At 51.7% G+C, this 13,196-nt stretch overlaps 1 protein-coding gene across 1 annotated transcript; it reads right to left on the bottom strand.

Moving 5' to 3' along the window:
- Positions 1–1,623: 1,623 nt before the first annotated feature.
- On the bottom strand, positions 1,624–12,001 carry Cx3cl1 (C-X3-C motif chemokine ligand 1). Its single transcript, XM_021170703.2, has 3 exons — positions 11,766–12,001; positions 5,894–6,014; positions 1,624–4,496 (listed from the first exon to the last, which is right to left on the bottom strand). The coding sequence occupies exons 1-3, from the start codon at positions 11,833–11,835 to the stop codon at positions 3,500–3,502; spliced, it is 1,188 nt and encodes a 395-aa protein (XP_021026362.1). The 5' UTR covers positions 11,836–12,001; the 3' UTR covers positions 1,624–3,499.
- Between the last annotated feature and the right edge of the window lie 1,195 nt (positions 12,002–13,196).

Genomic DNA, 13,196 nt, shown 5'->3' with positions numbered 1-13,196 from the left:
CCTGTGGGGTCCCCTGAGTCACTGAGAGAATTTAGGAAATGAGTGTACCTGGCTAACTTCCTGATTTTTAAATGCTGTCTCTAATTTTATTTTCAATGATTTACTTATTTTTATTTCACAAGTATGAGTGGGTGTCTGCGCGTGTGTGACGGTGCCTGGAGTGATGAGGGGCGGGGGGAGTATCAGATGTGGGTGCTGGAAGCCAAACCTGTGTCTTCTACAAGAGCAGAAGGTGCTCTTAACTCTTTCCAGCCATCTCTCCAGCCCCTCGCTGCCTCCAATGTTTTTTTTTTTTTAATTTATTTATTTTATGTATGTGAGTACACTGTAGCTGTACAGATGGTTGTGAGCCTTTATGTGGTGTAGGACCTCTGCTCCCTCTGGTCAACCCCATTCGCTCCAGTCAGCCCTGCTCGCTCCGGTCAACTCTGCTCGCTCAACCCTTGATTGCTCTGGACCAAAGATTTATTTATTATTATACATAAGTACATGTAGCTGACTTCAGACACACCAGAAGGTGGCATCAGATCTCATAACAGTTGGTTGGGAGCCTCCATGTGGTTGTTGGGATTTGAACTCAGAACCTTCGGAAGAGCAGTCAGTGCTCTTAACTGCTGAGACATCTTGCCATGATGCCTCCAATTTTAAAACTACAACGTAGACACTGAGTCTACGATGTTATTGATAGAAAGATGTTCTGACATTTAATAACTGCAGAATATGTGCCATTTTGCACTTTACTAATAAAATCTAGCCACTCAAGCGGTTGAAGGCAGGAGGACTATAAGATCTGCTTAGGCCAGTCTGAGCAACTCAGACAATGTGTCAAAACAAAACATGAAGAAGAGAGCGGAGGGTGCAGAGGTCAGGAGTACAGTGCTTTGCCTAGCACGCCTGAGGTCTGGGGTTTTAGCCCTATTCAAAAGGAAAACCACATAAACAAACAAACAAACAAACAAACAAACAAAAAACCAGCTAAATCACTGATAGCAAAGTAAATCCCAACTCTAACACATCACAGTGAGGGGAAAAATGTCCGTTTTAGAATTCATGAAAGATTGTATACCATAGGCTGGACCTGACCTGAGATAACCCTGTGCTGTTTTCAACCTGCACAACTAATGATGTATATTGAAAAGCGGAAGGGCCGCTGAGCGGCTCACACTTGGGTCCTATCTAGGAGCTTCCTGGTTTCTTGAGAAGAGCTAGTTGGTCCCTCTTCGTCTTTATATGAGTCAGGAATGAGTAGAGACAGTGTAGAGGAACATGTAGACACCATATAAGTGACAGTAACATCAGGGTGGTGGCTCCTGGACACTGAGTAGGACCCACAGGGATCCTGAGTCTTGACAGACCAAGAGATCAGTCACACCCACGTGCATAGAGGCCCAGGAAGGTGAAAGGTACCGGGTCACCATTACACACACAGAGGCAGCACTGGGCCAGGCCAGGGCCCAGTTCTCCTCATTCCCATCTGCAGGGCCTTCTGGGAAAATCCCTACCTCTGATTCAAATGAGTTAGAGACCCAGGTCTTAGAACTTGTCCAGTCTCCTCTTCCATTCCCCAAGCTCCCACCCCACCCCCACCCTGGCCGAGGCCTACCCCAGAGAAAAATTCCCTGATTTAATTCACAAGACTTTAAAATTTTATTAGTAAAATACAAAATGGCACAGACATTGGTAATGATGCTTGAAAAAAAAACCCTAAAGGATCAACAACTTCCAAAGTCCTCCTCAGATTGTTACGGCCCACATTCTGCTCGGGGAGGGAGGAACCAACAAAGTCTGACGACATTATTCCCAACCCTTAAAGGTTCCCCAACGAAGGAGCCAGGATATAGTGCACTCGGGCTGCTGCGGCTCAGGCCTACAACTGGTACTGTAGAGCGAGACCAGAGCCGCCCACAGGCTTCCCAGGATGAGGGTCGACAAGGGGTTGGCTTTCTCACTCTCAGGAGCCAACTGAGCTTCCACCTATTAAGGAGTGAGTCACTGGCTTCTGGGTGAAGCCCGCCCCTGGGAGGCTCCGAGGGTAAGAAGGTAAAGGAAGGTAACGTTGGAGCTATTCAGAGCAGGGTGGGGAGAGCTGCCCCCCCCAGGGGCGTGGCCTGCCGGCTCTGTGCTGTTCAGCTGCTCCTTGCTTCAGCAGTCACATTGTGCCCAGGGCAGAGTCCCTTCCAGAAAATGTCACGGGGCTCTTGGAGAATGCTATGGGAGTTCTGGCCCTGCCTGCAGTGGGGGCAAAGGTGAGTCCTTGGCGTGAACAGTGCTCTCAGAGATAGGAAAGGACCCTGACAGCCTCTGTATGAGCTGACTATTCAAGTACACACATGCACAAGTCCCTACACTGAAATTGGGTTTGTGGCCACTCCAGGGGTTTACCCTGGATCCTCTGCCTCCGAGGGGCTTGTCCTAATCTTTCCTATGTGGCTTGTCCTTTAGCCAGGGCAGACCTGTGACTGTCACCTTGGTGCATGGGGGAGGGGTGCCTAGTGAGAACACAGGGGAAGCCATCTGAGTTGGCCTCTGTTCCTGCAAGTCCCCAACTCAGCCTCCATTTTGGGGGGGCCCTACAGGGTACGATCTGCACTCTCAAGCCACCCCTTGCCAGCCCTCAGAATCGCAGGGTACAAAAACGTCAGTCCAGTGGAATGGCAGTGACTATTAATGTTGATAAGGGCCGGGGTTGCACCCAGGGGTGGAGACAAGGATCTCAGAGAAAGTGATGATGTCAGGGCCACAGGTTATTGCCAGCTCTGGACCACGTTTCTTTCCTTTTACAGGTGGGGCACTTTGTGGTGCCAGTAGCCGAGTGGGGACCGGACCCTTCCTTCAGACGCAGCATGCCTTCACAGCACATCCAAGTCTGGGGAGGAACACTTTAAACCCTCACGCAAGCTTGTCTCCCTTCACAGAGAGCTCCAGAAAACACAGCATTAACCTCATGCAAGAAAAGACACAACAGCGGTGTTGATGGTGATGGTGGTGCGCTCTGTACAGGGGATAGAGGGAGACATAGGGCAGATAGCACCGCAGCTGGCCGGGGAGGAGAAGGACTGGTGACTGCAGCAAAGCCAGGAGACACAAGGAGGTCAGGGGGACAGGCAGATAGGCCTGGCCTGCTGCTTGTGATATGGGCGGACCACGGTGCGCGCGGGAAACAGGTGTCGTCGCAGGGGCTGGGAATCCAATAAATAATTGTTCACTGGAGTTGGGGTGTCAAGGGCCCCTCTAACCAGCCAGCAGCAGAGGATTCTTTCAAATATAGAGGAGCTGGAAGGTCACCTGCTCTGTCTCTGATAAGTGAATAGTGGTCTAGGGTGGCCTCCGGGGCCACCCCTCAGGGTAGGGGGGGTCGGATGGAGCCCACAGCCCCTGGAGGGTCCAGCTTCTCCATTCCCATTTCCCCAGCGTGGATGAAGGTGGGTATGAGGATGGGGGGGGGTCCCCAGACAGCTGTCCGAATCACACTCTGGACACAGGCAGGCAGGCAAGCAGCTCACACTGGCACCAGGACGTATGAGTTACTGCCACAGCTACGGGGGACGTAGCGGAGGCCTTCTACCATTTCCCCCGCCATTTTGCGGGGACAGCCCTGGAGGCTCTGGTAAGCAAACATGGCCACCCCTAGGCAGAAGAGAAGACCAAGGAAAGCCAGTAGCCCCACTGCCTGCCTCCGGGTGGCTGCCTGGGTGTCGGGGACAGGAGTGATAAGCACACTCAGTTTCTGGGGATCTGCAGTGGCGTGGATGGGTTCCTCTATCTTGGGAGCCTGGCTGCCCGAGGCCACCAGCTCTGGGCTGGGGGTCTCTTCAGAGGAGATGGGAGCCACTGAGGGGTGGACTGTGTTGCCAGGCCCCCTCTCCTGGAAATTATCAGTATGAACTGGGTTTATCTCCTCAGACCCTAGAGACTTCTCTGGATTGAGATCCTGTCCCTGGACCCATGGGGGCTGGCCTTCGGACCCAACATTCTCCTCTGGGGTTGAAGGTGAAGTAGTGGACACCTGAGGAGATGGGGCTGTAGTGGAGGGGGACTCAGTAGCTTTTTCCTCAGCCCAGGGGCTAGATCCAGATTGGTAGACAGCAGGACTCGGCCAGACGGTGGTCGAGATGGCAACCGCCTCAAAACTTCCAATGCTCTGAGGCTTAGCCGTAAGCCCTGCATCCTGTGCCTCGGAAGTTGAGGGAGATGATCCGGTCACTGCTGCCGGTGGCTCTTGGGAAGTCCCCATGGGCCCCCTGGCCTCCTGGGAAATAGTAGTCAGCTCCAAAGCAAGCTCTTCCAATGTGGCGGATTCAGGCTTTGTCAGGGCAGATGGGGACAGTCCCCTGGTGGCCAAGGTGATCCCTGGTGTCACATTGTCCACCCGCTTCTCAAACTTGCCACCATTTTTAGTCAGGGCAGCAGCCTGGTGATCCAGATGCTTCATGGCGTCTTGGACCCATTTCTCCTTCGGGTCAGCACAGAAGTGTCTGTGCTGTCTCGTCTCCAGGCTATAAGGAAAACAGGGGGCTGGTGATGCCCAGATTCTAGACAGCCAGGCTGCTGTGGTGTGGGGTACTGCTCGCATGCTCTGCAGCCAAGCTGGCCTGGCTTAGTAGCATGAGGTTTGGGGCCCACTCCATCCCCTATGTCTCCTAGTCTTCCCTCGGCTGAGATGCCTGTGGTCTGGAGGGGAACCCTCCACCTCAGATGAACTGTGGCATTCAGCATTCAGCCTGAGGGACTTCCCCTTTCATAACCAGGAAAGTCCCAAGCAAATGGGCATCCAACTTTTGTGATATTGTTAAGCAAAATAAAGGGCAAACTATCTAGAGAAAGTGCATCGCGTCACAGCAGGGATTGTAAGATTTAGAAATAACCATAGTATCAACTGCATCTCTGCTACCAAGGTAAGGGGCTCTGGGCTCTGAGTGGGGTTTCTGTCTAGAGCTTCCCATGAGGCTGTCCATGACGCTTTGCCCCAACAGCAGCTCAGAGCTGACTGGAGCCCACATTCCACGCTACAGCCTCTGCAGTTCATACACACTCTACACTGTAGCCACTATGCTAATGCCCTTTAACACGTGGGAAAAGGAGGTTGACAGACAAAGCATGCCCAGTTGGGGTATTCTGGGAAGCTGTGGCACTCCCAAGGGTTCCAGTTTCCCTCTTCTACTTCCTTTAGAAGAGAGAGGGAAGCATTTGGGGGGTATCTGGAAGAAGTAATCCTTGCTGGGGGAGCAAAGCAAGCAGGCAGGAATGCACTTTGAACCCCACTCTTTGAGGGAGCGGTCTAGGGACAGGAAACGCTGGACTTCCTCCAACAGAGCCTGAGTTTAAAAGGACACTGATCATTTCCTGCATGGCTGAGGCTGCTCAAGGGGGCACCATCAGTGCTGGGGAAGGGACTCGGGACTGAGCAAACAGTATGCACCATGTGCCCCAGAAGGAACAAGGGACCAAACTGGCCAGGCAGAAAATGACTGACTGGGCCTGTTTCCTCCCCAGAGGCTCTGAGGGCCCTGCTCTTCTGTCACTTGGTGATGACCATCCTTGTGGTTAGCCAATCATTTTAGCTCCTCCACCTCCTCTCACCCTGCTGCTACCCATCTCCTGCCTAGTCTGGATCCTGCTCTAGTAGGCCACTTCCCTCAACCTCCCCATGGGATCTAGTGGGCTGAGGAGAGGAGGCTCCATCCTGGGTGCTGCCCTGAACCACGGTGAGCCTTCCAGGAAACCATTTCCCACCTCTGTTGTTTATTACTGATCTTAGGGTCAGCGAGATAGCCTGTGGGCCTGAAACAAGGCCCACACTTGCTAAGGCCTTTGGCAGGAAGCCCAGGGTGAGGAGGGGGAGAGGGAGGGCTGGAATGTCCTAGGGCCTCTGGGGGTCGAAAGGGATACCTACACAATGGCACGCTTGCCGCAGGACTCCTGGTTTAGCTGATAGCGGATGAGCAAAGCCACTGGGATTCGTGAGGTCATCTTGTCGCACATGATGTCGCATTTCGTCATGCCGAGATGCTGACCTGGATCCACAGAGGCCAGCAGTCAGTAGGACCCCTGGGCATCTGGTGCCCCATACCCATTTCAGCTCCTCAAGGCTATACTCCCAAGCCAGAGTCCACATCTAACCCAACCCTTGATAACCTGCCAGACAGCAAGAGTCTCAGCCTCTGGGGTTGTTTTGGACTGATAAAAAATTAACCTTTATTTATAAATCTCATTTTGCCTGATACCTGGGAAGCATTTCATGTTGTTGTTGTTGTTGTTGTTATAATAATAATAATAATAGTAATTATTATTATTATTATTATTATTATTATTATTATTTTAAGACAAGGTCTCTATGTAGCTCTGGCTATCCTGGTACTCATTAAGACGCTCAGACTGGCCTTGAACTCATCAAGATCTGCTTGCCTCTGCCTCCCAAGTGCTGGAATTAAAGGTGTGGACCACAATTCCTGGCCTGGAAACGTTTAATTTTTAAAATAAAGTCATAGTGGGCAGAGGAATCTAAGGGAGATGTGATGGAGCAGTCCTGCTCTTCCAGCCCTGTTCCACCCCCACGGCATTGCCTTCCTTGCTCATCCCTGTCTTGTGCTCAGCAATCACCCTACACATGCATCCTCCTCCTCCACACACATGTGATCAGGTGCAGAGATCAGGTAAGGTTCTGTGTTGAACAGGAGAGCTTACCTCCCTGGGAAGTGTGTGAGTGTCTGCTGAGCAGATCCCCCTGTGTTCTGCAGAATGAATTTGGGATAAGGAGTTCAGGAGAAAAGGTGGGAGCAAAGTAGGGGGCAAGGGCATGCAGATAGCAGGGATTTCTGTGAGTGGATAAACCTAGTTATTTGATATAAACATTTTTGCATTCTGTGTCTATCAGCCTGCATTGTCTAAACCAATGGTTTAGACAGTTCCTCACTGGTGGTGACCTCTGACCATAAAATTAGTTTTGTTGCTACTTCATAACTGTAATTTTGCTGCTGTTATGGATCATAATGTATGCATTCTGATATGCAGGTGGTCTTAGGCGACCCCTATGAAAGGGTCATTTGACCTCCAAGACATCACAACCCATGGGTGAGAACCTCTGATCTAAATCTCCAGCAGAGTGTCCTATCATCTGCCCCAGTGTAAACTCATGGAAAATGGTGTGTGTGTGTGTGTGTGTGTGTGTGTGTGTGTGTGTGTGTGTGTGTGTGTGTGTGAAGAGCTTGGGTTCTAGATCTGAGTAAAGGCTATATCGAACATCTAGAACCCAAGGACTCCCCAGGAAGTAGCATGGAGTAAGCTGACTCAGCTGTTAGAACTTGGGAGCCTAATTGTTCTTCAGCTCCACTGAAACACACTGCTTGTGCATAATACTTACACACATATGGATGTGCAAACATGCTCCATCTCGCCAAGAATGATGGGCGGACGGAGCTCAGGGATACAGTGGTGTGCATGAGTTTGTGCTCAGCACAACCCCTAAAAAAAAAGAACTAGCCAAAGCCAGCACAAAGCCTAACCAACTCCTTGCCCCATCACCTCCTGGCCATGAGTCACTCCACATTGTGGAAAAGGAAGTTTGGGCTGCAGGTCTGAGCTGGGTCATCAAGACCAGTCCTAGTAGTTCCTGACCTCATTGAATTACAGTGCTGTCTTCTCTCCCCTAAGAACTAGGCTATGAAAGTCACAGGTCAGGGCTGGGGAGATGGTTCAGTAGCTAAAGTATTTGCCACACCAGCTTGAGGATTTGGGTTTGATTCCCCAGAACCTATGTAAAAAAAACCATGCATGGTAGTGTGTGTTTGTAATCCCACACTGGAGGAGCAGAGATAGGCAGATCCGTGGGGCTCACTGGCCAGTCAGGAGTGACCAGTCACTGAGCTCCAGATACCAGGGAAGAAACTGTGTCTCAAAAAACAAGGTGGGTGGTTCCTGAGGAACTACGCTAGGATTGATCTCTGCTACCCCCAGACTCCTTCGCCCTCCTCCATTCCTCAGTAGACCTAAGAATAGCTCAGCTGTGTCCCCACTTCCTAAGACCCTGGTGCCCACTCCTCCATGGGTCTGGCAGATATCTTCCTGGAGAAATCATGGGATGATCTGAGATAGGCAGCTGTGTGGCGAGGATGATCCCCCAACTAGGATAGAGAAGACCACTACTGCCTGCAGAGCTGTGAGGGCCACAGAGCCCTTGGCTGGGTTCTACCAGGATGGCTATATCACTGAGAGAAGCCTTTCCCTTCTTTAGTCCTAAGTTCTCATTTCTAGAAAGGGAGACAGCGCTTCTGTCCAGCAAGCCACCTACTGTCCACTAAATGAGTTGAGGGATTAGAGATCCATTGTGTCTGCGCCACTGTGTTCCTCACTGCTGGCAACCTGGGCACTCAGTAAAAACTCATAAAAGAAGTAATATTTCAGTCTACTTGTCTTCCTTTACATATATCCACCCACCCACCCTTCCATCTATGTACCCATTTATTTATCCATTCATCCATCTGTCCATCTGTCCATCCATCCATCCATCCACCCAGCTTTCTATCCTCCTACTTACCTCCTTTCTCCTAGCTCCCTTCTTGTTCCTACTCATCCTCCCCCATCCATCTACCCACCCTACCCTACTCGCCCACCTGTCCGTCTGTCACCCTTTCAAAGTCTCACCCACCCATCAATTTCTTTTCACTCACTGCCTATAACTAATCCACTCACCAGTCATGCATGCATGCATCCATGAATCCATTCATCCATGCATCCACCCACCCATCCATCTACACATCCATCCATGCATCCATCTATCCATCCATCCATGCATCCATCTATCCATCCATCCATCTATCCATCCATGCATGCATGCATGCATCCATGCATGAATCCACCCACCCATCCATCCACGCATCCATCCATGAATCCATTCATCCATGCATCCATCCATCCATGCATCCATCTATCCATCCATCCATCCATCCATTTCTTAAGTCAGCCAGCACTGGCTTGAATGGGAGTTGGGGTGAAAATGGGACCTGTCTCAGCCTTCAGAAGGGTCCTGGATCTATGGGCAGGTAAGATACACATGATGATGATGAGGAAGGTTGAGCACCTACTGTGTTTCAGATCCTGTGTTCAGCACACACACATCTGCTCAATAAGAGCAGTAATAAGTAAGAGAATTAATAAAACTCCCAACCCCTGCATAGGGCACATTGCTATCCTCTTCTTATAGATGGATGCAGAAGCTGAAGATCAGAGGGTTCAGCCGCTTGCCACTGTAAGCACAGTCTACTGCTTGTGGCAGAGCAGGTTCTTCCTAAACGTACAGTTGCATAATCCTGGCAAAGCCCCACATTCTGGCCATTCACAAACACCTTAGGATTGACAGGAATGAGAGATAGCTTTCAAATGTGAGGAGTAATCAGGGGAGGCTTCCTGGGAGAAGCATGCTTCCGGTTGTCCCTTAAGGACTGCTAAGACACAGTGGGTGGGCCCTGAGGCAGCTTTTCTCAATGGCTGTACTGTTCTCATTTTGGACCTGCTCATTTTTTGTTGTGGGGACTGATGCTGTGCACTCTACACCAGGAGCTGAAAATATTGGGACATTTGTAATATAATAATAATAATAATAATAATAATAAATTTGGAAATTGCCAAATATCCCCTGGGAGGACCATCATCCTATAGAGAGCTCATTCATTTCCCAACCTCCTTCCCACAGATAACGTCAACATCACGTAGGCACGGGACAGCACATTTCCCATAGGCCCCTCTCAGGAGGCTGAGGCAGGAGGAGAGCTACATGGAAAGACCCTGCCTCAAAAACAAAACACAAACCAAGCAAACAACACAAGTTAAGCCACCCCTCCCTTCCTGTGCTTTTTCCTTCTAACAGACTAATGGCTTACTGGTTTATTTTTGTGTACTGCAGCCAAATTTCAGCCCCCTGAGAGCTGGGTCCCGTGGCCCCTTTATTCCCTGCTGTGGTCTTAACACCCAGAAATGCGCTTGCCACACAGCAGGTGTCCAGTGTGCCAACCAAGTGAATGGACGAGATGCATGCAGAGGTGCTTAATGGCATATAAAACCTCGACCAACAGAGAAGTGTGTGTGTGTGTGTGTGTGGGGCTTCTAACTAAATCCATAGGGCCCTCGATCTGACTGACACTGGAGCTGTCCGCCTCTGCCCCCCTCCACCCCCACTGAGGATGGGGGAAGCAGGCTGGAACATCTGAAAGCAGATATTTTTTTCTTTCTTTTTCTCTTTCTTGCTGAGACTTGAGTGGGAGTGAATGCGTCAGTGCTGGAGAGCAGCCTTCCCTGCTCCAACTTGCATTTGCAGGTTTGTTACATAAAGCGCTGAGCGCTGGCTCGCTCGCCTGACACAGCCCTGCAGACCCACATTTGGGGACTGACGCAGATGCCCTGCACCAGTCTGCAGCAGCCCTAAAGCCTGAGACACCCCCCACCCCTTGCTGAGGGAGCTCCAGGGTGAACCCAGCTGAATACCTCATTCAAGGAGAGAAGAAGCTGAGGTTCACTGGGGTTGCATCATCTATCCTCACTGTGTCCTGGCAAAGCCAGCAACCACGATTAGGGTCCTCAGACATCAGACATTCTGGGTTTTCTTTTCAACCTTGCCTAGGATTTCCCTATCAGCTTAGGAAAGTGATAGCCACCACCATGACCACATGCACTTTCCAAAATGCCTCCCTAGACACTGGAGTTTTCTCACCGGTAATGTGATGAATGCTACAGCAGCTGGGACCAGAGAAGTCAAGACCCTGCTCCACTGACACACAGGGAGGTGATGGCAAAGCAACCTCCATCTGATTCCTACTTCCCAGTGTGCACTGTCTACAAATATCTCAGGCTTGAGGGCCAGGGCTCAGACAGCAGAAAGGCAGGCACAATTTTATCCCACCACCCCCACTCCCACCCACTCACCCACCCAGCTCCCTGTGGCACTGATGATTTAGTTCCATGGATGCTGGGGGTTGGCTCTCAATTTTTCCAGTTTCACTGTGCGCCCTAAGGCAGAGTGCCACCTTCTCTGAGCGACAACCTGCTAATTTAGCCTGGCTAAATAGCCTCGGCCCTCCCTGAGGATGGATGGAGCTCTAGAGGTTAACGGAGGTGGAATGGTCAACAGAGAAGGTGGGCAAGGCTGTTGGTCTCTCCTTCATTAAGTCCCTGGGCATCACTCTCTCCTGCCCTGCATACTGGCTGAGCATCCTCAGACAGATCTCTGGCTCTAGCTCTCCATCTTTCCTATGTCCCTAGGAATGTCTACACCTTATACTACCAGGTAGTGGAGTCCAGGAAGCAAGTCCGTAGAGACAAAATATTTTCTAAGCTGGGTTTGGAGAAAGTGGCAAGGATGATGGGGGAGACACAGGCAGAGAGACGACAAGCTGCACGCCAGTACTAGAGACAAGCTCCATCCCCGTGAGCTGCAGTGACCTTGACCTTAACTATTTCTGGGGGCCTGGAGCGACAGGGCAGGGGAAAGTCCTACCTAGTCCCTGGCCCCGGGCCAGAGCTTATACAGGTTATAGTTAACCTCAGTAGGAAGAACCACCTCTTGTCCGTCAGCCAGAAGCCTGCTCAGGTTTCTCTCAGCCCTCGCTCTCCTCCCCACACAGCTTCTGCCTCCCACAGACCCTCCGAGGTGTCTCCCCGACTCCCACCCCAGAAGCCACTGGGATGGCTGGGACTCGCAGGGGCCTATTTTCCCCAGGGAGATGCAGTCTGCATACCCTTCCTTTCTTCCCCAGGTAGGGTCGGGACCCACTCACCCGCCAGCAGAGTACACAGATGGAAGAACGCGGCCAGGCGCAGCAGCCACGCGAGCGGCGAGGGAGCCATGGCTGAAGTGCAGGAATTCGGCGGGCCAGGAGGCTGGGCCGCGTCGCAGCTCCTAATAGTCACTCGCGGCTGGTCTCGGTTGCTTTTTATAATGGGCTGGCAGCCTCCGCCCCCGGCGCCCGCAGTAGGAGGCGGTGGGAGGGGAGAGGAAGAGCCTGTAGCTGCGGCTGGATTCCTCCCAGGTTGCCAGGGAACCAGTTGCACTCCTGCGCTGGGCTCCGCTGCGGGAGCGGCGCGACGGGAACCTGGTGGGTTAACAGGGTTACTTACCTTCCCTGGAGAATCTAAGTCTTTTCTAAGCGGGACACTGAGCCAGAGACATGCAGAGCGCTGGTCCCCGCCAGGCAGGATCTGCCAAGCTCTTTCTTGATCTGGGGGCGGGTGGGGTCTTTCGCCCATGTGATGCAGAACCCCCAGCAATCACCCCTTAAAATCCCCAGATACATTTCAGCCTATGTATCTGCTGGACTCAACACCGATCCTGGCAAGCAGTTTCCTGAAACATAGATCCAGTCCTGCCTTCTATGGACAGGTGGGGAAACTGAGGCCCAGAGAAGGGAGAGACCATTCCAAATCACACAGAGCTTCACTCGATAAACTTATCAAGACCACAGAGGAGATGACTGCAGAGCCAGGGCTGCTGAGGACATAGAGGGAACACGGGCCTCCTGGCCTCCTTAGCTGTTGTGTGCCCCCTCTAGCCTTTGCTCTACCCAGGGCTGGCTGTGCCTTCTGTTAGCTCCCAAAACAGCACAGCCACGAACTTGTCTTCGGAGCTAAGGGTCTCTTGGCTCCTCTTGGACCCTAGTGCAGAGCCTTAGAGAGGTCCTGCCTCCCTCCAGGGTAACTCTGCCACTGTAGAGTCTGGCTAACCCAACTTCTGGCTTGGATCTTCCAGAAGCTTTCTCGATGAGACCAGGCAAGACCTAACAGCAAGGCTTGGGTACTGCACACAACCTGACTTCCCGGAAGACAGGGAGTACAATCCTAGGAGTCTAGAAAAGTCAGAGCCTCCCCAGCCTCGGGCTGGGAGTGAATTGCGCTACTCTTTTTGGGCTGCCAGCCAGAAGGAAAAACCAGTTTGTGTAGAAATCTGTCCTAGGCTAAGGTGCCAGCTGGACCATAGCCAGCCTGGTCCAGACTGCAGAGGCTGCAGCTGCCGCCCCCGAAGACCTCGTGCTCTCTCCTGCTATCCACTGTGGCAGGGCTGGCACCTGGGGTGGGAACTGATAGTGTTGAGGGTGGCTGTTCTGGCAGAGATCAATATCCACTGAGGCCCAGAGAACCTGCCCTCAGCTGGCCAGATAAGAAGCCAAGAAGCCTCATTTTACAGCTGGAGAGACTTAATAAGAAGTGATAAA

This window comes from Mus caroli, chromosome 8, assembly GCF_900094665.2.
Source record: "Mus caroli chromosome 8, CAROLI_EIJ_v1.1, whole genome shotgun sequence".
Classification (NCBI taxonomy): domain Eukaryota; kingdom Metazoa; phylum Chordata; class Mammalia; order Rodentia; family Muridae; genus Mus; species Mus caroli.
This window is presented reverse-complemented; position numbering and strand designations above follow the sequence as displayed.

Bases quoted from the DNA above. Each gene is read 5' to 3' on its own strand.
- Cx3cl1 (XM_021170703.2), bottom strand. From the start codon at position 11,835: ATGGCTCCCTCGCCGCTCGCGTGGCTGCTGCGCCTGGCCGCGTTCTTC. The intron at 6,015-11,765 runs GTGAGTGGGTCC...CTGTGGATCCAG, and splicing joins TCTGTGTACTCTGCTGGCGG to GTCAGCATCTCGGCATGACG. The intron at 4,497-5,893 runs GTAGGTATCCCT...TTTTCCTTATAG, and splicing joins TGCGGCAAGCGTGCCATTGT to CCTGGAGACGAGACAGCACA.